The 24,556-nt window shown below is 37.0% G+C and overlaps 1 protein-coding gene across 2 annotated transcripts in view; it reads left to right on the forward strand.

Moving 5' to 3' along the window:
- cwc22 (CWC22 spliceosome associated protein homolog) overlaps positions 1-24,556 on the forward strand; it is a 48,170-nt gene extending 23,614 nt beyond the window's left edge. The window contains exons 15-21 of one of the 2 annotated variants that reach the window (XM_081367500.1): positions 3,542-3,602; positions 17,640-17,717; positions 18,697-18,849; positions 19,000-19,127; positions 19,226-19,327; positions 19,419-19,627; positions 23,654-24,556. In XM_081367500.1, coding sequence (XP_081223626.1) covers positions 3,542-3,602; positions 17,640-17,717; positions 18,697-18,849; positions 19,000-19,127; positions 19,226-19,327; positions 19,419-19,627; positions 23,654-24,216 — 1,294 coding nt within the window. In that variant the 3' untranslated portion in view covers positions 24,217-24,556. The remainder of the gene's footprint in view (positions 1-3,541; positions 3,603-17,639; positions 17,718-18,696; positions 18,850-18,999; positions 19,128-19,225; positions 19,328-19,418; positions 19,628-23,653) is intronic. The other variant, XM_081367501.1, reaches the window with a different exon arrangement.

The raw sequence follows: 24,556 nt of genomic DNA on the forward strand, positions 1-24,556 counted from the left end.
TTTGTTTATTTGCTCTTTATTACTCACTGTTTACTATCGAAAATGTAATCGAAAATCAATATTTTTCATGGTATATATTATCGAAGTTTGAAATTCCAGTATTGCGACAATACTAAGCAATATAGGTGCAATATTTCATCAAATGAGGAAGGAATAATACTTAATTTAGAATAAAAATCAATATTTCATCAAATGGGGCCCACGGAAGAATATTTAATTTTTTTAATAAATAATTGTACTTTTGTATATTTTTCCTTAAACATTAATAATTAACACACACAGACATGAGCGTTTATATCATGTGTTTTAAAGTATGATGTGAGTGAATTTTTTAATCAGAGTTTGAAATGGCCTCAGAGTCTTATTAATGTTTACATTGTGCATTTTAAATTGACACGAGAAAATTGTTGAATCAGAGTTTGGACAGTTTCAACTGATTCATGTAAATGAATTGAACTTACAAACTGCTATTTTTGCCACTGAAGTTTAAATAACATCTAGTTCAACATCTGACTTCACACTTTCTCTAAATTGTGAGTCTTGACAGGGAACGTTTGTGAAACTAGCCTAATGACCCTTAAGGAAACTTAATGGTTGAATACAAAGTTGAATTCAACATGAATATTCATGTGTCCTTAGCAGGCACCAGGTCACACTCTGATGCGAGTGTGTTTATGGCCCTGGACTCCCAGGCAGCCTCACAGCTTCCCTTTTCCACTTCTATTGACCTGAAGCTTTGAAAAAGGCTTCCCTCATGGAGAATGTTTGAAAGTACTAAACCTTTCAGTGCCTCGAGGCTGCCGAGCACTCGTAGGGCAAAGATGCAGCGGAGGCTGTTTTTGGATTAAGATCTTAGCGGTCGAAAAACAGGCTTTGAATGCATACGAGCTTCATTTAACCAGTTTTTTTGTTAAGTCACTCTGTATTTGATCACAAATGTACGGCACCACATCAAACATAATGTGCGGCTGTGATGAGGCTTCATTCGTTTAGTTTCTGTATATGTAACAAATCTTTAAATATTATACCAGCTGGGTGTCGACTGGCTTCCCTAATGTGTTTAAACTTGCCCGCTGGCAGCTGGATTGACCTCTTAAAACAAACCTGGTGTCTGCAGAAAGAGAGCAGAGACAAAAAAGAGAGGCACTACAATGGTTCTCACTTTTCCTGTCTACAAACTGCCTTTGAGGTCGGGATGAAACTGATTTGGCCCACAAATCTCATGTATGGACAGGAAAAAGTATGACCCATCAGGAAATTAGATTAGCCCAGCTATTTTTCTGTTGAAATCTAGTGTATTCATTTTGTGGCACGACCCTGTGATTCCCATAGTGAGGTTTTCTTTCTTTTAGAGAAGAGAGGAAATGATGGAAAGAGTAGAGAACAACCTCTGTAAGTTTGGCCATTTTAACATTTTTTTATAATCTACCGTTGAAACATTTGGGGTCAGTGAGTTTTTTTTATTTTATTTTTTTTATAATGGATTCATTAATTTGATCAAAATATTTGATGCTCAGGAAACATTTCTTATTAGAAATACTGAAAAATATTCTCAAATATTTTTTTTAGAAAAACATACTCTTTTTTTCAGGATGTTTTGATGAATAGAAAGTCCTTAAAGCTGCATTGTGTCATATTTAGGAGGATCTGTTGACAGAAATGCAATATCATATACATAACTATGTTTTCAGTGGTGTATAAAGACCTTACATAATGAACCGTTATGTTTTTATTACCTTCGAATGAGCCATTTCTATCTACATACTCGCACGACATGAGGGTGATTGTGTTGACAGTGTTGTTTGATTCAGTTGTGCGCAGTGTATAGTGCTGTGCTCACTGTGTCCTGCTGAACAGTCCTGTCTTTCAGTTGATGTGAATAGGGACTGTGTTGAGTGACATTTATATGGATTTTGTCCTAGGGGCGAACAGTGCACCATTGGGACCTGTAGTGTCAAGTCTAGCCACCACGTCTCTCTCTTTTTGGCTGCCCTTGCCCTTTGAAGTGGTCTTGGCACAGCATTCAAACAGTAAAGAAGTAGAGCAGAGTAAACTTTATTTAGAACAGAAATAAAATTGTCATAGAGATTCTAGTTCGGTCAGACTTAACCACACTTCCACTCTGTAAACTAAAGCATTTAGCTGAGTTTGTTTCTCATGCTGTTTTGGTTTGTGTACAGGGGAGATTAGCATCTGCGGGCGTCACATGACTGTGTTCGTCAGCAGTTTGTGAAACTAACTGATAGATGCAGAATTCTGGCAGAAATGTCTAAAAGAGATGTGAGGCTCATGACCACTGACAGCATTGAAAGACTTTGATCTAAACAACAATTTAATTAAAATGCCAGTATTGAGTCGAACATAATGAGTTTAGCACATACATGACATTTTTATTTTGTTTATTTTCTTGTCATCTTGAGTGATGCTTTATAAACAAATGGTTATAAATGAGTTCGATTTAAATTCGATACCGATTCAGTTCTATTCAATTGATTCATTTATAGAAACCTCAGGTACAGTGCATGGCCAATTAGATTATATTATATTGAATATTGAAGGTTAAAATCAACTGATTTGTATACAAACACTTCACACATAAGGAAGTTTTAATACGTTTTTAATTACATAATTATTTCTACTCCATTTTTTTTTTTTTTTTTCATATCAACATTTAAATGGTGGCTGTCATAACTTGACGGATTCATTACAAACATACATTAAATATTGAAGAAAAAGATGTTTGTTTCATGCTGTAACAAGTAGTAAAGTGGTAGATATGCTCAGTTCACGCATGCTGCCTCTTTGCTTGGTCTAAGCGATCTGTCATGCCACATTATACAGCGCCAAAACTGAATTTATAGTTTGAATTTCATAATGAAATGGACAGAATTTGAAATCTGAGACGTTGTTTCACATCATAAGTAACAACACAAAGCCTAGTGCTATCTATTGGATGGGATGCAGGCTACAATAGTTTCTTAAAACAGCATAGACTGGAAGATCGATTCTTGGGATTTAGGAATTGATGTCGGTTCATAAATTGAGAAACCAATCATTTTCAAACCACACACATATATTTATATATTATATTTTCTCTATCATCACATTCAATTTAGACTGCAAATGCACAGCTCAGCTACAATCTGTCTTTATTCATGCTGCTACAGATCCAGCAGCTCCACTGTAAACATTGACCCAAAATGTGTCCAAATATGCTTCAAAGCGATAGAATCTTGGGCTGACCTTAAATGAAGTACTGGAGAGCCAACACAATCCCAGGACAGGCAAAAGGGTCTGCCTGCTTAAGATAGAAAGCCTCAATTCTCCTTAGAGTGAACATATTTTGTAATTTCTTTTAGGTTTTAGGGCTGTATTATTATTCTGATCATGGAGTTAACCCTTAAAGCTTCAACACATTTCATTACATTTGATTTATTATGTGGAAAAGTTGCATGTAATGTATTAAAATTATATGCATGTCAATACATTTCATTAGCACATGAGATGCAGGAGGTGACATTTTCATGTTTTTTCTTCACAGCTTGGACTTCGAAGAATGCGCCCACAAGTTGATAAAAATGGATTTCCCCGATAGCCAGACGGTACGTAAATAAACGCTTCTCTCTCAAATCCTGCAGATCTGTGTTGCTTTCTGTGTCCCTGCACACAGCTGTTTATCGGAAGCTTTTTTATCTAAATATTTGTTTTCAGTCTCAGAGGTAATTTGTGCCTTTGTGGTCACTTGGGAAGCATTTGTCATCTTAATATCCTTGTTTTGCAGTTTCACAGTGGGGAAAAAAGGTCTGTTTTGGCTAATGGTAACTGGGTGTTCCCTCCTGTTTTAACTGATCAAATGCCTTTCTCCAGAAATGTCCCGTTTGTGATTGTCACCCTGCTGTTTCACGAATCAAACTGGAATTCAGTGATGGAAAGTCTTGTATTTGTCAGCACATTTGTGGCATAAGTGCTAGTTTAAATTCACAATCATGACACCACCATGATACCTTTAGCCATAGCTCTTTCATGCATGTTGGCTTTTTAAAGTTCTCTGTGGTCTGGTTTTGTCTTCAAGGTGGATTGAGGTTTGCTGGAATTTTTTTTTTTCCACAACTTATACTATACCACTGTTAGACAACCTAGAGAATATATAGAGAAAAAAGATTATTTTTTTTATTTTTTTTCATCTGTGTGTGTGTAGATAGATTTGAATGTTCCGGTATGATTTTGTCAAAGGTTTAATAGACACAGGCGAATTTTTGTCTGTGTGTGTGTGTGTGTGTGTGTGTGTGTGTGTGTGTGTGTATGTGTGTGTGTATTATTATATATAATAATATATAATACAATAATATATATATATATATATATATATATATATATATATATATATATATATATATATATATATATATATTATTGTATTATATATTATTATTATTCCCCCTTATTATTGCTTTTATTTTTTAAAGCTCTCTCTCTCTATCTCTCTCTCTCTCTCTATCTCTCTCTCTCTCTCTCTCTCTCTCTCTCTCTCTCAGAGAGAGAGAGAGAGAGAGAGAGAGAGAGAGAGAGAAACAATTAAACCTATTACAAGCAATAATCAAAGAGTGATTTAATTATCTGAACGTTTTCCAGTCAAGAGCAGTGAGTGATTTTTCTTTTTCGCTGTTTTACTGCTGTTTGATTCTTACTGAAGACATCTTAGACAGCGGGAGATCTAATAGACTGCATTCACACTAATGCACAGATCTATTTTTACATATCAGATGTTTTATCCTGTCTGTTTAATCCCTTAAGACTTAACTGACTGTTTACATTAATTTCATGTCATTAAAGCATTTTGAGATGCAAGTGCATTTAACTTACATGGAGTTGCGCACAGCCGCGAGCGCTCTTCACAAAGGACACATAAGCATTTGAAAACAGCCGTCTGAGTGAGTTTTGTGTATTGAAAATATAGGCCTATTGCATTCCAAACAGAGGATTGATTTTTTTTTTCTTCTCTCCCACTCCTAGCTGCAATGGAAAATCTGTTTAATGAAAAAATTTTCATTTCAGAACAAATACACTAATATCAATATATCAAATGTCATCAAAAGTCTGATGAATATTGCGATGGGTGTGTTTTTAGCTATATATTCAAGCCCTACTCTGAACAAACTGGTTTTCTTGGCTCTCAGCCTGTTAATCAGTCCGTTTGACCTTTTAAGAGAGATGAGGATGATAACCGGATTCGATCCCCTTGGTCCACTCTGCCTTCTTATTCCATATACGGACTGTCTTGTTTAGCTGGTGCAGTACAGATAAGGCTGTATGTTGTCCCCAGAGCATATATGTAATGTCAACAACATTCACGGCAGGGATCATTATGGTTTTTTGCCCCTTTTTGAAATGACTTCCACTAAGACGATTTGTATAAAACAAGATGGGATTGTAAAAAGTCCCGAAATAGAATAGAGCCCCCTCACCCCCACCACCACATCTGCTGCTTTTGGCCATTTGAGAAAAGAGCCAGTGAGGTGCACAAGATGGAAACATTGTGTTTGCAGGCCTGAGGGAGATTGTGTAACAGGGGTAGCATCCTACAAATGTCTTCTTTATCGCTTCGCTCCAGCTCTCCTCACAGGCTCAGGAGCGGCTCAGGAGCAGGTCAGGAGGGGAGAGGCATGTACTCGCTCCCTAGCATGCAAACATATGTCAGCTGTGTTGTGGGTGACATCTCTACATCCACCTACTATCATCTCCACATAAATCTGGGATGTCTTTGGCTCAAAAATAAGATTTTTTTTCTGTTGGTGCCAGTAGTTCAGGTTTGCACTTCCCTTGCCAATATTTTAATTTGCTCCACATCAAAAAGTTGTACATTTCATTTAAATAGAAAATATTGGCAACCCATCTAAGTTAGTGCACACACATTAGGAGCGGTAAGTGGATCTATTTTATATTATATTTAGACTTTATATATTTGGCATGAATACTTCCATATATATATTTATTTGACTTATTAGCTTACATCCAACATTATAAGCACACTAAACTAGTCTTGCTTTTTGTGTGAAGAAACCAGGGAAAATTAAAAACATTCAGTTGAAATTGGTGATGTAAGAATTGAAGATGCTTAATATATGTAGGTATTGTTATTCGTTTTTAATATTTATACATTTATATTCAGACTTGTATTCATACTATATAATTCTTATTTGACAATTTTTCTGTTTATATGTTATTTACGTATATATACATATATTTAGAATATTGTCAAAATTCTATATTGTTTTTGTTGTTGCTGGTTTTTGTACATTGTTTACACAGAAACAAAACATTAAGCAAATTGACAATGCTGTTTCTTTGAGCTGATAGTGGAGCCTTTGTGTGATTTAAATATAAAACCAATATAAATGATTACCTCATTGCAAGCAAGTGCTTGTGTTTGCCAGTTTGTTGGTGGTGGGTCGTTCTCAGATCTCTCTCTGAAGCCAGAGCTGGCAGAACATGGCTCACATCCAGACCTACCACAGTCCTCTGCGTCATCAGACACACACACACACACACACACACACACACACACACACACACACACACACACACACACACACACACACACACACACACACACACACACACACACACACACACACACACACACACACACACAGACACACCTGAGCCTGCCTCAATCCCCCCAATCTCTGTGCAACATGAGGAAACACGTCAATACTCTGGTTTCCTTAACAGCACTGTTTGATAAATAAGTTATTATTGGAACAAGACATCTGAAACTGGTAATCTGAAAGTTTGACGGGGGGGTTTCGTTCATCCAATTAAGTGTACACTTTATAGGCGTCTCAATGACATTAACATATAATGTAACATAAAACGTAAAATGTCAGCCTGTTTTGTTTTTTTGTCGTATGATTGATGTACTGTGGTGTACTGCAAACCCTGTGCCTCGTTTAAAGCTTGTTTTAACATTGCGGTATGCGCTGTGTTTCTTTCACACATATGGGTTCACGTCCTTGGAACCCACTGCGTTTTGTCCCTCCTGAGTTGTCGTACCAGAATAAACCGTCCTTGAGTCTTTGGTTATTGCCGTTTCTGCCTAGTGATCTGGCTTTGCTCCTAAATGCAGGGTTCCCACAGTCATGAAAAACCTGGAAATATAAGGGTATTTTAAAACTGTTTTCCAGGCCTGCAAAAAGCATGGGATAATCATGTCATGAAAGGCATGGAAATGTATGGAGTAAATATAATTTTTTTGTTTTTGGTCGTTTTCTGGACTTTGTTTTAAAATATTGTACAGCTGTGAGCAAATCATTATTTTGAGTCAAATGAATTGGTCCATCTGAAAGACTAATTAGTGAATTTGATCTAAATTTGAATGTTTTTGTTTATTTATTTATTTTCATTTATTTTTTTCATTCATTCTAGTGGACATTCATTGATGTAAGAAACTCTGTTAAGCAAAACACCCCATTTGTCCAACCTTCATAGCTGTAATTCCAAGCTGAACATTTGTAGTAAGAACTCTTCTGTCTTACGAAAATCCCTCTAGATGAGGTCATTTGCTTTTGCGTGTTTAAAGGTTGCTATAAAAAGGTGGAATGTTGTTTTAAATTCCGTACAGCTGCTGCTGATTGGCAGGTGTTCCTGTTAGGGTGGAGATTGTTTATAGTCTGCAGCAAGAAGTCTACCACGTGTTTGGTTTCCAGTTTCCACACAAGACATTGAGAACAGCATTACAGAGCCAAAGACCAACATAGAACTTATTTGGAATTGGAACTTCCATCATTCCCAAAGTTCTACACATCATTTGCCACTTGTGCGTTTAATAACAGTTTGTCCAATTTGTTAGTTGTATGTGTCAGTTATCAATGAGAGTGTATAGTACCCCCAGCTTCATTGAACATATATATACAATGTTTTCTATTTGAATATATTGTAAAAAGTAATTTATTCCTGTGATGGAAAGCTGAATTTTCAGCATCATTTCTCCAGTGTCACATGATCCCTCGGAAATCATTAATTCATTGACATTGACATTATAATGTGGATTTGGTGCTCAAGACACATTTTTTATTATTATCAATGTTGAAAACAGTAGGGCTGTAGTCAACCAAAGAAATGCTTAGTCGACCAAAGTCCTGTCCTGCGCAACGATTAGTCGACTAAAAAAAGAAAAAAAGACGCGATGTTTTACATTTTAATCGAACATTTATTAAACAATTGTCATAGAGCATTTATAAAACAACAACGAAAAAAAACGTTTTTTTAATTTTTTTTTTATTATTGACACCTGGGATCCCGTTTTTAATTTAGGCTAACTTAATTTCGTTTTTCTTTATTTAAATTTCGTTTTTCTTTATTTAAATTTCGTTTTTTCTTTATTTAAATTTCGTTTTTCTTTATTTAAATTTCGCTTTTACTTTATTTAAATTACATTTTTCTTTATTTAAATTTCGTTTTTTCTGTATTTAAATTTCGTTTTTTTCTTTATTTAAATTTCGTTTTTCTTTATTTAAATTTCGTTATTCTTTATTTAAATCTACCCTTTACTGTGTCAGTAATTTGTTAGTCAGAAAAATATTAGACTACCTTAAAAGTATTGCTTAAGTTAACAGACTGTGTGCTTTTTATATCAGTGTCCGTTCTCGGAGAATAAGCCCTGCTCGCGTGAGGTGCGCCGCTTCCCGCTCGCGCTGTTCTGTAGTTTACTATTAATTCTGAACGTGTCGCGTCTCGCGTGTCTGTCTATATTGCACCAAATGCGACACTGCACTCCCTTGTGAAGTCGATTGGGTGAACGGTTCTCGAAATAATCAAAATGCAAACGGACAGACAGACACATAGAGATTACTACCTATACTGAGCGCGAAGCAGCAGTGCAGCCAGCCACAGGTGCGGTTCCCAGGTGTTCTACGTGGTGCGCTAAGCTGTGGCGCTGTTACAAAATAGCCTAAATTAAAGCATTTAAAGTTGGGGATAAAACATAGGCTAATTATATTTAGAATACAGTAATATATAACTGCTTATAAAGGAATAAATATCAAGGAGTAAATCAATGAAAATTTCTTTATTGGTGAAAAAAAAAAGAAAAAATGCAACTGGTCGACCAATGAGAATGTCAGTCGACCAAGACGGCATCGACCGATTAGTCGACTAAACGACTAAAGTTGACAGCCTTGGAAAACAGCTGTGCTGCTTCATTTTTGTGGAAACCATGATGTTTTTTCAGTAGTCTTTGATGAATAGAAAGTTAAAAAGAACAGCATTTATTTGAAATATAATTATTTTGTAACATTATTAATGTCTTTATTGTCACCTTCAATCAGTTTAAATCTTACTGACACATTACTTTTAAACAGTGGTGTATATCTTTCCAGTTAACTTTTAGAAAACATGGGTTGTAAAAACTAGGAAGCCTCATCATTATTCACATCACATTAAATATGCTGTCAACTCTGACTGAGGTTCATGAAGCTGAGATGATTCACAGTTATTCAGCCTTCATTTTATAGGGATCATTTAATACTTCACCCTCGGAGATGTGAAGGCCAAAGCATGGCGTGTGAAAATATAAATGTTTTAACTTGCTGTGTTGATGTTTGCACTGAAATGTCAGTGCAGAAATGATTGAAAACATTACAGCCAGTCTCATAATTTCCGTGTCGACACATCAAAGTTTCCCCTTCAAAAGAGGATTGTAAAATGTTTCATAGTGCACACTTTCGACGAGGTTCAAGTGAAAATTAGCAAAGGCAATGACAATTGATGCGGAGCGGCCGCTGTCTGGCAGAGGAGTTGATGGCGCGATTATTAGTCTTGTGAGCAATAAACACATCACAAGTGCGGAATGAATCATGGGACTTCACAGATGGCCTGTTCATTATTCAGCCACATTTCTGCCTCCGCCCGCCTCAGCCACATGGAGTACAAACTTATGGATTGAGTGCATCGAGCTGAATCATAACTGCATTCAGTTAGCAGATAGATAATTCAGCTGCATGAGACGCTAATCGAATGATGATTTATTTCAAAAGCTTCTGCTGCCATTGCCTTTTTCACTGAGCGAGAAAGCATTAAGTGCAGATAGGGATATGGATGACCGTTCATTTTGTTTACTTGAGGTGTCTTGTATGTATAACTAGCTTTCATCTGTGGTCTGTTTTCATTTAGTACAAGTGCCTCGGATTATCTCTAGATGAAGAATTTTAAGTCATTTTTTTTTTTTAAATCAGAACAATGTTGAGTCTCATGCTCTCATGAGAACTAAATTCTTTACACTTTACAATAAGGTCCCATTAGTTAACCTTAGTTAATGCATTACCATTAACTCACAATGAGCAATACATTGCAACAGTATCTTTTTCAATGTTAGTTAATAAAAAAAAATTATTTGTTAGTTAATGTTAGCTCAGGTCCATCAATTAAAATGAACTAAAGTTAGAAGTTATATAGTTTTTAAACATTAAAAGTAAATAAGTGCTTACTGTGTTGGCTGTTGCTGGCTATTTAAATTTAGTGGGTTTGGATATTCGTGTCGCAACTCCAATGGCGCTGGTAGTGACGATTCTCTCTGACCAATCAGAGATCTGCAGTCTTTTCACATAACATTTTAGTATCTGTATGGCTTGAAACCTCAACCGAGGTGGTACTAGTGGACCCCCCACCCCTGTACCGAGCCATACCATGCAGTGAAAAAGCGCCAATTTGGGATGTCTTCAAATCCCTAATCCACCAAATGAGCATTAATAAAAACTAAAACTTTTCAAAAATTGTAACATTTTCAATACCACACCAAAAGTTAATAACATGCAGCTGCAAAGCAGAAATTCTTTGAATTTTTTAATTTTTTTTTGCAAATATGCATGAGTGTTTGAAAGTCGTGGGTACTAAATTGAGCTGTTACTACCATTGGGAAAACTGGTATCATATTTTTGTTTTCTTGTTGGATCGACATTTCACACCCAATACGGGGGTAATGAAAAACACATTTCTCTTGCACAGTGCTCTTCACCTGAACTTTCACTTCAGGTGTTATTGATTGAATGCTCCAGCTTGTTCTTTGCATGGCAGATCTTCAGCATGACTTTCTTTGCCTGTCCCACAGACGTAGATGCGTAAAACTGGGGCCGTACTCATCCACGCAGAAAGAAAGTCTTCATGCTGACCCCACTGCACTTAGGGAATGCTGCTTTGCCTCTGATTGAGTTCACTCAATGTCCCCTATGTGCCAGAGTTTCAGTCAAGCAGTTTTTTTCAGTTGGGTTTTAGCAAGAGAAGTGATAAGTTTTTTTTGTTGTTGCTCTCAATATAGAAGTTTTATTGTGTTGTGGATATATTGGAGGTAAGTGGTTATTGATTGTCTGGATGTGAGTCTGGGTTTCAGTCCTTGTGCTGTTTGTTCGATCTGACCGCTGCCAATTTTTCTTCAGGGGAAATGAAATAGGCTGGTGTAGTTTTGAAGTTACTTCAGAGGGTTAAAGCCCTTCATTTGTTTCTTTATGTTCTTCATGTTCTGCAGCTTTAATAAAAGTTAATGGCTTTTCCATCAGTCTTTGCAGAGCAGATGGCTGGTCATCTGTGGCAACAGTCTTGCTGTGCACGAATGCAGATTTCACGGACGCTCTCTTGCGCTCCCTTCATCTCATATCGCTCTTCAAATATTTCTAGTCTGCCCTGAGGGAAAAACTTCTATCAGCTTCGTGTCAATCACAATCCGTCCGTCATTCTGTAGTTCCTCTAGCTATAATGTATCCAAGCAGTGAAAGCAGAGTGGAGTGGGATGAGATGTTGCACTTACAGTGAGGGCATGCAGGAGCTCGACTGGGCCGCAGGTGCAAAGAGGGAAGTGCTAAAATGGCTGTTTTGACCATGTAATCCCTCTGGTTTGCTGTGTGGGTAGGATCGCCGCAAAGGGTCACTATGGCATTCCGGCCCTTCGCGCTGAAAAGATTTACCTGACATCTCACTTGATAGAATCTCTCATGGTTTTTCTGCTTGAGGCAATGGGGATGATGCTAATGAGGGAATCAGGGAGTGATTTAACCAATGCCGAAGCCTGGATTTGTGCTCCTGCTTGGTCTGCTGCGCAGTAATGCTGCCAGTGTCATAGAGCAGTTTAATTAACGGATTTCCCTGTTCATACATGAAGAACAGGTATTAGCTGAGTCAGAGAACCGTAGTCAGACTTCTTCTAGAACTGGAAACTTTGCTGACAACTGTATTACCAATTTGTGAGATGCTCAACTGTTTTCAACATTGATGATAATATGAAATGTTTCTTTAACAGCAAATTTGCATATTAGAATGATTTCTGAAGACTGGAGTAATGATGCTGAAAATTCAGCTTTGCCTTGATAGGAATAAATTACAATTTAAATATATTCAAATAGAAAACTGTTATTTCAGATTATATTTTGGAATATTACTGTTTCTATTGTATTAAATCAAATAAATGCTGCCTTTGTGAGAATAAGAGACTTCTTGGAAAATCTTTTTCTTTTCTTTTTTTAATCTTACTGATCCCAAACGTTTGACCAAATCATTATTTGTTTTTGTGTGTGTGTGTGCAGAATATCTAGAGTGATCTGCCATATTACAAATATAAACGGGGTCTCTGTCAAGGTCCAAAAATGACTAAATGCATCCTAATAGTGCTAAAAAATAATCAAAGTCTTCTGATATTCAAGTCATTATTTGCAACAAAAAAGAAAAAGAAAAATCATCCTCTTCACTGTAGTTCACAATCACGTTCACGTTTCTGGAAAGTGATTGAACTTTTCCTTTACTCTGATATTGCTTGAAAGAGTGAAAAGGTTTCTGATCTATTATCTATCTATCTATATAGACTAGTGCCGTAGGGCTGAGCCACCTTTCTGCTCTGCACTTGCTCTCAAACTGTCCTGTGATCAGAACACCTTAACGTCACACCTGGCACATTTGGCTCTCTGCCTGCAGGCACATGTTAGAAGAGTCAGAAATGATCTCATCAGGGCTTAATGCCATCTCAACTGGACCTCAAGTGCTCAGTACTTTATCTTCTTGGACACTGTTCTTGATATCCAGCGCTGGTTTCTTTTGCAGGTGTCAGGTGATTTTTAAGACCTCTTAAATTGATCACAAGCATGCTTTTCTTCCTCATAATCCTCAGCTCGCTGGTGAATATTTGAAGTAGATCATGAAATCAATAAGCTTATGGAGTGTTATTATAGGGTATAAGTAGAGAAGTGCTGCAGCTCATACAGTAAGATGAGATGTTATACCTACTGTGTGTGAGGGGCCGTGGAGCTCGGCTGAGTCGCAGGTGTAAAGCTCGAAAAGCTAAATGGCTTTTTGGAGCATAGAATCCTTCCTGTTTCCTGTGAGGGAAGGAATGAGCATCTGTAGGTAGGATCACATCCAGTCCAGGCATGAGGAAGGGCTCGCTAAGTGACTTCAGAGAATTACCTGACATCACCTCAATTGAATCTCTCCACCAAAGGTTTTCTTTGCATGCCCCCAGTCACTGCAGACTTTTTGATGTTTCTGTCCTAAATGTTTGAAACAACCTTAAATACTGTGCGTGTGTACCTTGGAAAAGTTGCTTTAATTGGCTAAAAGTGCCTAAAAGTTTTCACAGTACTGTAGTGTGCAGGTATGATAAGATGTTCCAAGCATCTTGAACTTGCCACAGTTAGTCTAACAGTTAGGCTGTTGATTGGCTCATATGTGCTACTGTTCAAAAGTTAGTCATTTATTTCTTTAGTTTTTAGTTTTTTGCTGCAAGTCTCTTAGGCCATCCTTAAAAATATTTTGGTTTGCAGTAACAGCAAAAAAAAAGAAAAAAAGGGTCGGTAGGTAGGTCTTTATTTTTTATATATATAAAAAATAATATAAAAAAGTATATTTTTTTAATAATAAAAAAAAAATCGGGGTCGGGGGGGTCTTGAGAGAACATTTTTCACCGATGTCTAGGGGCTGTTTACACCAGGCCACTTTGCGTTTTCTCAGATCGGATTGCAATCTGATTGATCAAAACGATTCAATTATTTACACCTGGTTACATAGATGTGTGTTGTTGTTTTTTTGCGGATATAACCGATCTTCAATTCCCGCTATATGCAGATTTAATGCAGTGCACCGAAAGCAACAGTTATTATTTTATTGGTCAACAGCTAAAATTTCTGAATCAAAGCCCGCAATAAGAGAAAGCGGAAACAGCCCTGGTAAGATCATTTCGTTTCTTTACATTTAATAAAGATGATCGTGTGTTAAGCGTCTGCGACTTACTTTCACTTTGATTTGCGATAGCACGTTGATGCAGCTTCTCATCTGCGGCGATGCGTGTTGCAGTAGCGTCGTCATATCTGACTAAAACATGACATATAGCCTATATAACACGCTTTCACATGTTTATTTTTTAATAAACCATATTCAGCAACATATAAAAATGAAATAATCTTTAGAGTAAAGCCGCAGCCATCATTACCAAGCGCGAACCATTGACAGTGAATGAAACGGAGCGATCTTAGCCTGCAGGCCGTAGTGTGACATGCGTAAACCTGGTGTAAACATAATGACGCGCCACGAGTTTTTATTTAAAAGAAAGAACGTAGCTTATGTTTGTATGTATGTCTAAGCAATTTATATTCACAATACTTAATAACTAATATTATTTTATTGCATTTGTATTAGTTGTTTGAAGAGTTAAAAAAAAATTGGTCGGTCTTAACGCAAGTTTACAACCGGCAAGTCGGTCGGACTAAAAGGGGAAATAAATAAATAATTGGGTCGGTACTAAATTGACAGGGTCGGTCGGGTTACGGCAAACAAGAATATTTTTAAGGATGGCCTTATGCTCACCAAGGCTGCCTTTTTGGATCAAAAATACATTAAAACAGTAACATTGTAATTGTAAAAGCCATTACTCCAGCCATTACTTTGTGTCACATGATCCTTCAAAAATCATTCTAATATGCTGGTTTGATGCTCATGAAACATTTCTTATTATTAGGGGTTCAAGCACGAAGTGCTGAAACCCTATTGTAATTGTACTGATTTTTATTATTATTATTATTATTATTCTCCCCTAAAACGCATCGTGCAGCCCAAACCGTAAGAGCTGGAACCTTGAAACTTGGCCAAATGGTAGTCCTCAATTTGGGGAGAACCTATCAAAGTATGACCCAGATTGGCCCATAGGTGGCGCTATAGCGACCAAAAGCGCGAAACTGCTCATAACTCCTAGACCGTATGTCGTAGACTCAAGTGTCCTATATCATTGGAAAGCTGGACGCCTGAAGGTCAAAACGTATATCTCCGATTTTATTTCAGGTATGCAAATTTTTCCGCCATTTTGAATTTTGTCAAAAACCTACTTTTGCGAACTAGTCCCTGGTTTTTCGCCCGATCGGAACCAAACCAGTGCAGAAATGTTCTTTGGAGTCTGAAGATCAATAATTATCGAAAAAAAGTCGAAATTTCGATTCCTGGTCGCTAGCGGGTGATAAATTAATGTTGTGGGAGGAGCCTATTTTACTAAAATGGCTATAACTCGAAAAGGAAATGAGATATCTTCACCAAACTTGGTACACATGTGTATGAGTTCAATTTGGGGTCATAGTAAAAAAATTTCGACGATTGATCACATGGTGGCGCTATAACATGAAAAAAACATGAAAAGGGCTATGACCACGTGACCGTTTGTCCGATTGACTTGAAAATTGGTATGCAGTGTCTTGGTCCAAGGTGCCATGTGTGTCTATGAGGACATTGGCGTACCTCGAAAAACATGACAGCCATCGACCAATGAAATTTGAGCACCTATTAGACAAGGTTAACGGAGGCCGATCGGAACGATACTCGATGGGCATGTTCAACTCATGGCCCTAGAGGTCTGTAAGAATTTTGAAAGAAATCGGCCACTAGTTGGCGCTAACGAGTTTTATGGCTCTGTAATCACGTGGTGTTACACTTATTGTCACAAAATGCATATCATTTGATAGATCTGCTCATGCTGAACAACTTTGCCTCAAGAACCATTGCTGTCAATCAAACCGTTCATTAAATATTCGCAATTATGTTAAAAACCTACTTTTGCGAACTAGTCCTAGGTTTTTTGCCCGATCGGAACAAAACCAGTCTAGGGTAATTCTCTGGACTCTCTAGATCAATAATTATCAAAAAAAAGTTCAACTTTAGCATTTTTCGCATGGGTATATTGGGTCATAATGAAAATGGGCGTGGCAAAATGCATTTAAAAGCCTATAAATCCTAAACGAAAACTCAGAACTTCACAAAAATTGGTGAGCATATGTACCATAACAGTCTAAACAAGCATGTAAAATTTCATGAAGATCGTACGATAGGTGGCGCTATAACTGTTAAAAAGCTTTGAAAACCATATATTTCCTATGGTAAATTGCCTGTTTTGGCTGTAAATGGTCTTTTCCATCTATTATTTCAGTGGTTAAAAGCTTTACAAATAAAACTTAATGTCTTAAATGCTTATGTGCTTAAAGGCCTTAAATGCTTGAACCCCGATAAATGCTGCTTGCAGCTTTAATTATCATTGTGTTTACATGCACCCTCATAGTGCGATTATAATGGTATTTTGGCAATATCGCGGTTAAACTGTACCTCATGTAAACGCTATACTTTGATCAAATTAATGTGATTAATCTCATAATCGTATAGTAAGCATACTATTATTATATGCTGATTTTAATTAGTTTATTTCGGATCAAAGTGCACATGTGCTTGGACGTACACGGATGCCACAGCTTCATGAATAAACTTGAGTGGCATTATTCTGAAGTTTTCATAATTTCTTTGAAATAGTGTAGGCATTTGTAATGTATGTTACAAAAGATTTCTGTAACTTTTAATCAATTTAGTGCGTCCTTGCTGAATTAAAGTATTAATTAAAAAAAAAAAATGACCATGCTGGCATGGGCTATATGGTTTAAGCAAGGTTATCACATCTGGTGTACATTAAAGTCAAAGACCCACCTGACGTCAATTAATTTTTATATACAGCCATTCAAAACCCGATGTCACCCATGTAGCTGAAAGTGATAGAATAGAATAGAATCAATAGAATCATTCTGGTTTGGGCGGGGATTCATGTAAATGCAGATATCGGATACAAGTCGTGTCTTATGTGAATGTAAACAGGTGGGACAAAAAAAAAATGGTCAAAAGATCAGATCTGTGCATTATGCCATATGATAGCTTTGTTATATATATATATATATATATATATATATATATATATATATATATATATATATATATATATATATATATATATATATATATAATATATATATTTTTTTTTTCCCAGTTTACAAAACATTTAATGATTAATCTGCATCTCAAGTGCTCAACACTTCATGCTCCTGGATTGAAGTCCACTGTTTCAGGTATCCAGCTCCCTGAAGGAACGAGCCTTGAGATTTTACAAGAACTGGTTTTAGATCATCACATCACATGTAATGCGGTGAGAAGATATGAGGTTATGAAATCAATGGACATTAGTGAAGAAATGCTGGGAATGGATGATCAGCTCCACACCTTCACTTTGTTTCTTTAAAGTGCAAAACTGATGTTTAGTGTGCTTTTGAGATTTTTTTTTTCTCATGTGCATCTGTTTCTCTTCACAGAAAGAGCTGTGCAACATGATCCTGGACTGTTGCGCCCAGCAAAGAACATACGAGAAGTTCTTTGGTCTCCTAGCTGGGGTGAGCCTGTCTTTCCCCCGTCACTGTTATGCTGTATTCACGTCGTGTTGAAATTACCATAATTAAAATATGAAACATTTTAAAATGCATTTTTAAAAAATATTATTAAGTATAAGATGACACTTTAAAAAATTTTTTTGTTTTATTACAAACTTTTTAGTTTTTTTAAATACGTATTCATTTGTTTTTATTTTTATTTTTATTAGTATTTATTTATAATTTTTATTTAAATTATTGAGTTTGTATGGCAATTTAATTATAAGGTGAAACCTTTATCTTTTTTTATTTTAGGTTCATTTTTTAATTATTTATTGGTTGGTTTGTTTTTATTTTGTTAAATGGTTAGTTCACCCACAAAGGAAATTTCTGTCATTAATTACTCACCCTCATGTCGTTCCAAACCTGCAAGACCTTTGTTCACCTTCAGAGCACAAATTAAGATATTTTTGATGAAATCCGAGAGGTTTCTGAACCAGCCATATGCAGCAACGCCATTGCAACTTTTAAGGCCCAGAAAAGTAGTAAAGGCATCGTTAAAATAGTCCATGTGACTACAGTGGTTCAACTGTAATGTTATGAAGCGACGAGAATACTTTTTGTGCACAAAAAACTAAAAAATAATGACTTTATTCAACAATTTATTCTCTTCTGTGTCAGTCTCCTATGCTGATCACATAGTAAACACAGTGCAGCGCTCCTGGGTTCTACGTCAGAACGCCGGCTCATTATTGGCCGACGCTGTTCACGTGAGCATGCGTGTGATGCTGACGCAGGAGCTGGCCAATAATGAGCCGGCATTCTGGCGTTGCTGCCTATGGCTGGTTCAGAAACACCTCGGATTTCATCAAAAATATCTTAATTTGTGTTCCGAAGGTGAACGACATGAGGGGGAGTAGTTAATTTTTGGGTGAACTAACCCTTTAAGAGATCACAACAGTTGTTTTTGTTTCTCCTTCTGATATCTTCATCTTGTATGTAGAGGTTTTGCCTGTTGAAGAAAGAATACATGGAGAGTTTTGAGGCCATCTTCCAGGAGCAGTATGAAACCATCCACCGGCTTGAAACCAACAAACTTCGCAATGTTGCCCGATTGTTTGCTCATCTCCTTTACACAGACTCTGTTCCATGGAGTGTGAGTTACTTTTATTGCTTCCTCCTTTACATTCACCACATCAACATTTAGCATCCCGCAAAGCTGTAATTACATTTCAGACAAAGACACATCAATATGGCTGGACACATTATTGGTTTCCTGATGCAGTAAAACAATGTTTTCTCTCAGGTCCTTGAATGCGTTAGAATGAGTGAAGACACAACGACATCCTCAAGTCGAATCTTTGTGAAGATTTTGTTCCAGGAACTTTGCGCTTACATGGGTTTGCCAAGACTGAACGAGAGACTGAAGGACATGTAAGTGCTTTTCTTTGTGTACTGTGCGGTTTCATTGAATAAAATTAAACTTTAAAATTAAGCCGTATAGCAGACCATTTCATTTGTTTATTCCTCAGGACTCTTCAGCCTTTCTTCGAGGGTCTGTTCCCACGTGACAACCCGAGGAACACAAGATTTGCCATTAATTTCTTCACATCGATCGGCCTTGGAGGACTGACGTAAGAACCTGTGAAACCTCTCTTGTTGGATCACTTCAATTATAATGAAATAATGCTCATCAAACTTTTTTTTTTTTTTTTTGTCTTTCAGGGATGAGCTGAGAGAACATCTGAAGAACGCTCCTAAGATGATCATGACCCAGAAACAGGACGTGGAGTCATCTGATTCTGATTCGTCTTCCTCTTCCTCTTCAGACTCCTCCTCATCTTCAGATTCCTCATCTGACAGTGACAGCAGTGATAGCGACTCGGACTCGTCCAGCGGCTCGAACTCCTCCTCCAGCAGTGACAGCTCTTCAGGTATCAAAACACTTGTCATTTAAGTTTATAAAGGGGCCTTTTCTCCAACAGAATCATTTGTTATGATTAGATAGCCTGTTTGTCTGAAGTACTAAAGGAATCATTTAGGGAATCATTGAGGAAAACTGATCATTAAGTCGAATCAGAACCACAATAGATTAAACAAGTTAAATGTTCCTACAATTAGGGCTGCTTGAAATTGGAAAAAAACAGGCATTGGGATATTTCGTTTTTCTACTATATATTGTGAAAGAAAAAACAGGACTTTTCTCGAGATGACAAGAATAGCTATTTGGAAAGAGTGAATCATTCTAGAATTGGTTGAAATAACTTCAAAAATGTGGTATGCACACTTTACTCTTTCAAAGGACTCAAAACTCCTACCTCTTTCAACCATAAAGTGAACAGGGTAAAAAAAAATATTATATTGTAAAATAAAAAATAATTAAAATAAGTTTATAGAACACTGTAAAATTACAATACTAATGTTTACGTCATTAATTTATTCATTTTCTAGTTTTTATTTTTGTCATGAAGCACAGAGCTGTTTTACACGCATGCAGCTCATTATTCAGTATTTCAGCATCAGTGAAACCAGCAGCGCATATATTATAATTAATTTACAGTTTCACTATCGAACTAAGCCATATTGCAATATCAATTTATTTTGATATATCATGCAGCCCTAATTACAATTCCCGACTGAATTGAAAGTAGTGTTGTTATACCCATGACTAAATGTCCCATTTTTAATGGTTTAGATTGGATTGAAAGCTTTTAATTGTGGACATTGCAGTGAGTTTACTCTCGTAATGAACAAGAGCAGGGACAATACGGTTTCCCATTGTAACTTGATGAAATGTGAAAGAAAGTGCGGCCATTGGCCAAATTATTCATGCCGTTCGTGTCTGGACTTGACATGCAATCAGTTTTGTGTTTGTGTTTGTTTTTCTTCCTTAATTATTCTGCTTGTTATGGAGTGTTCCCCCCTCCCTTCCTGAGCCCTGATGATCACCAGCCTGTACTTCAGGACTTTAGGAGTGTCCACTTTGTAGATCCCATCACACAAATGCTCAAATTTTGACACAAGAATCCTTCCAGTTTCAGCTATTTAGGATCCCTGTTGTTATGGAAACCCAGGGCTTTTTAAAGTTTCTTTATATTGTTATATATATATATATATATATATATATATATATATATATATATATATATATATATATATATATATATATATATAATTATGTAACACACACACACACACATTAGATTATGGGCGGCACTTCCAGTTTAGGGAAGTTTTATTCAAAAAGACTAAATCAAATCATTTCTGTAAAATTTTCTTCATGTTCTCGTGTTCAGACTTAAAATGAATAACGTAACACTTGGTATTTTAATGTGACGTAAGATGACAAAAATATCTATGGCAAGAGCTCTTTTCAGTCGCTGCATTCTTTTTCGAAATTCTTCCGATTTCATTTATGATATATACCATTAATAATTCACTGGAATACTCTAAGATTCTCTCGGTTTTTTTCCCTAAATCCTCACGTCTTTTTCCCAGTTTGTTTTCACACGGATGCTTTAAAATGTAATTGTCGCCCCTTTTACTCCCTATTAGCAGTGTTTACTTGAATGTTTCTAAAGCAGATAAATACAATATTTATTGTCTGTCACTTTTTGAATTACTATTCAAAATTGACTTTGAATCACTTTGAATTATTATCACACAATGTTTCAGTTCATTAACATTTTTGATCAAGGCAATGTGTTTCATAATACAGACATATTACTACAGTGATATTTAACATCCGTAATATTGCTGCAGAAAAAAACGGGGGTTATTAATAGTCTGTGGTTGCAATTTGTAAATGCTTTTACACTTTTAAATGTCCTTTTAATGTTTGATGGTTGATGGTTGAAGGGTGAGAATACTAATGTCATCTCATTGTACGCAGGTTTTGAAAATGCTTATTGTGTTCATAGTGAACCTTTCGCTGATTGTTTACAGTTTAACTGAAGTTACTCCCATCATTTGCACAAAGCGTCATAGGACGTAGGAAAAAGGTGGATGAACACTTCCCCTTTTCAATCTGCATGCAAATAGACTCTTTTTATGGCTTCAGCAATGTGTAAAAGAGAATATAATTAGATTTGAGAACAGGCAGATTCTGACAGGAGTCTAAGAGTCTCAGCCGTTCAAGTGCTGTAATTTGTTCTTGAGGCTGTTAATGAAGTTACATTTTTAGACGAGATGTGATGTCAGGCCTCTATCATCTCCTCTGCTGCCGTTTAATGAATGTTAATTGATGTTTATTGCTGCTTTTCAAGGAAGACATACTTGCAGTTTTAGCAGTTCCCTCAAACGTGTACATGCACAAACACATTTGAAGCCACCATGAAATCAAAATGGACAATTCTTATTTATTTTTATTGAATGTTGCAATGTTTGTTATACGAGATTTATCTGTGCACATCTTTGTGTTTTTTCATAATTCAGATGCCCTCTTAATCTTTAATCAAAAACATTAACCCCCCTACCCTCGTTTTCTTCATGACGTGTGTCTCTGTGGAGGGTGAGGTTTAATATCCTGCAATCTGGCATTCACATCTGCCTTTAATTTAATTAGCGTAACTTCCTACGATCCAATCAATTTCTGAAGGACGAAATCAAATCCCGCCCTACATTTTTCTCATTCAAGAAGCCGTTTCACTTGGATATACGTCACAATAATGAAGAAAAGACTATTGCAACATACATTTCATGTCGACTTTAACACTGCATTTTAGTGGTTTGATCATATTGACTTTATTGAAAATAGGCCAAATTTAGTGCTGCGGGTTCTCTAGTCTAAATCACACATCGTTTACAAATTACTTTCATGAGTTGATTTGTTATAATGAATCAGTTAAAAACAGCAGTCCCAATTCATCGGTTTGAATTGTCTAATGACTCACTCATTGAATCAGTTTAACATTGACATTAAAGGGATAGTTCATCCAGAAATTTAAATTAGCCCATGATTTACACACCCAAGTCATCCTGGGTGTATATGACATTGTTCTTTCAGACGAATACAATCAGAGTTATATTAAAAAATGTCCTGGCTCTTCCACGCTTTATAATGGCAGCGAATGGCCGTTTCTGATTTGAAGCCCATAAAAGTGCGTCTATCCATGATAAAAGTGCTCCAAACGGCTCCAGGAGGTTAATAAAGGCCTTCTGAAGTGAAGTGAAGCGATGTGTGCGCATAAGAAACATATCCAAGAAAAATAAATCATGGGCTAATTTACATTTTTTGGTGAACTATCCCTTTAAATGGAAATTCACCCTATTTTCCAAATGCATGTTATTGATATTATTGTGAATGATTCATGTTTCATTTTTCAAAAATATTTTTTGGCCAATTTTTTAATCAAATTGTCATCTTCCTGCTATATGACAAACTTCTCTCTGGTGACGTACGCTGGGCTTCTCTAATCATTTTGTCGGCTTAAACCCCGCCTCTTTCTTACAATTGACTACAAGCTGCATTGAAATCTGAACTCATTGCAAAATTGATGAACTTTTTCACTGCTATTGAACCGAACTGAATCAACACTGAACTGACTTCAGCTGAATAAGGACGCTATTGTCTTTTTAGAGCTTGTTTACAGCAGAATTGAATTCTGTTTGCATCACTGATGATAATTTTCCTGTTGATCACTGTAAAGCAGCTTTGAAACGATGCATATTGCATAAAGAGCTATATAAATAAGGTAACTTGACTTCCATTCGATCAACAACCAAGTCCCGTCCTATATTTTTTGTCTTTGCGATAATCCGATCCACTTGGAGGTACATCTCAATAAGATGTTACATCGCGACTTTAAGGCTAGCGTGCAATCGTAGTGGAACCGAACTAGAATTCCTTTTGATTCCTTATCCTTTTCATATGTTACTGAATGAACTCCTCCTCCAAACCGAACACATCACTTTTGATTCGACCCTTGAAATACTTAAGAAATTCTTCTCTTCCTTCACAGACTCTGACTCGAGGCGCAAGAAGGCCTCGGGCAAGAAAAAGGACAAGAACAAGGAGAAGAAGTCCAGCAAGGCAGCAAACCAGCGATCTCCTCTGGAGGAGCGGCCCAGCAAGAGGCACGAGAACCGCCGGCAAGATGGCGACAACGAGGACCGCCGTGGACCCGACAAACTCCAAAGAGACTCTCGCCGCCGGGGACACGGGGACGAGTCGCCCCCTGCTCGACAACGAGGAGAACCGGAGCGTGGAAGAGGACATAAAGAGCAGCAGCATCCCAGACACGCTCAGGACTACGAGGACAGACAGACAGATTCACGCAGGCACAAGGACGATGGTAAAAACGACTCCCGAGCGGACAAGGACAAAGATAGACGGCAGAGCCGAGAGAAGGAGCCTCTGCGGCGGAGCCGGGACAGGTCAAAGTCACGAGAGAGGAGCCGCAAAGAGATCGACTCCAGGGACTCGTACAGGAACGGCTTGGAGAGGGCGGACAAAGAGAACAGGCATTCTGACAGGAGGAAAGACGAGAGGAGCAGGGATGGCTCACCGAGGAGACGCAGATAGCCGCCTGAAGGAAGACGCAAATCAAATTATGATCTTCATGTACCAATTTTGAGCCGTTCTTCGTTCAATGTACTTTCACCTGTGCTTTTGCTTAGCCTTTATGTTATACAGTAAAGCATAGCGTTTTTGAGCTGCCATTTGAAAGGACTCGTGGGGAAATGTACCGTACACACTCTGATGGTGTGTGCAAGGTGTTCCTGAAACAATTAGCGGTTAAACAGGGCTGTGTTCAAAAATATTTTGTATTTTGTGTAACCTTTACTCAATTGTATTTTTGATGTTGTTTTGGAAGTAATTGGGGGAAAAGCAAGATTAAAGATAACGTTTGCTATAAATTTCA

The sequence above is a fragment of the Scardinius erythrophthalmus genome (assembly GCF_964197995.2).
Source record: "Scardinius erythrophthalmus genome assembly, chromosome: 6".
Taxonomy (NCBI): Eukaryota; Metazoa; Chordata; class Actinopteri; order Cypriniformes; family Leuciscidae; genus Scardinius; species Scardinius erythrophthalmus.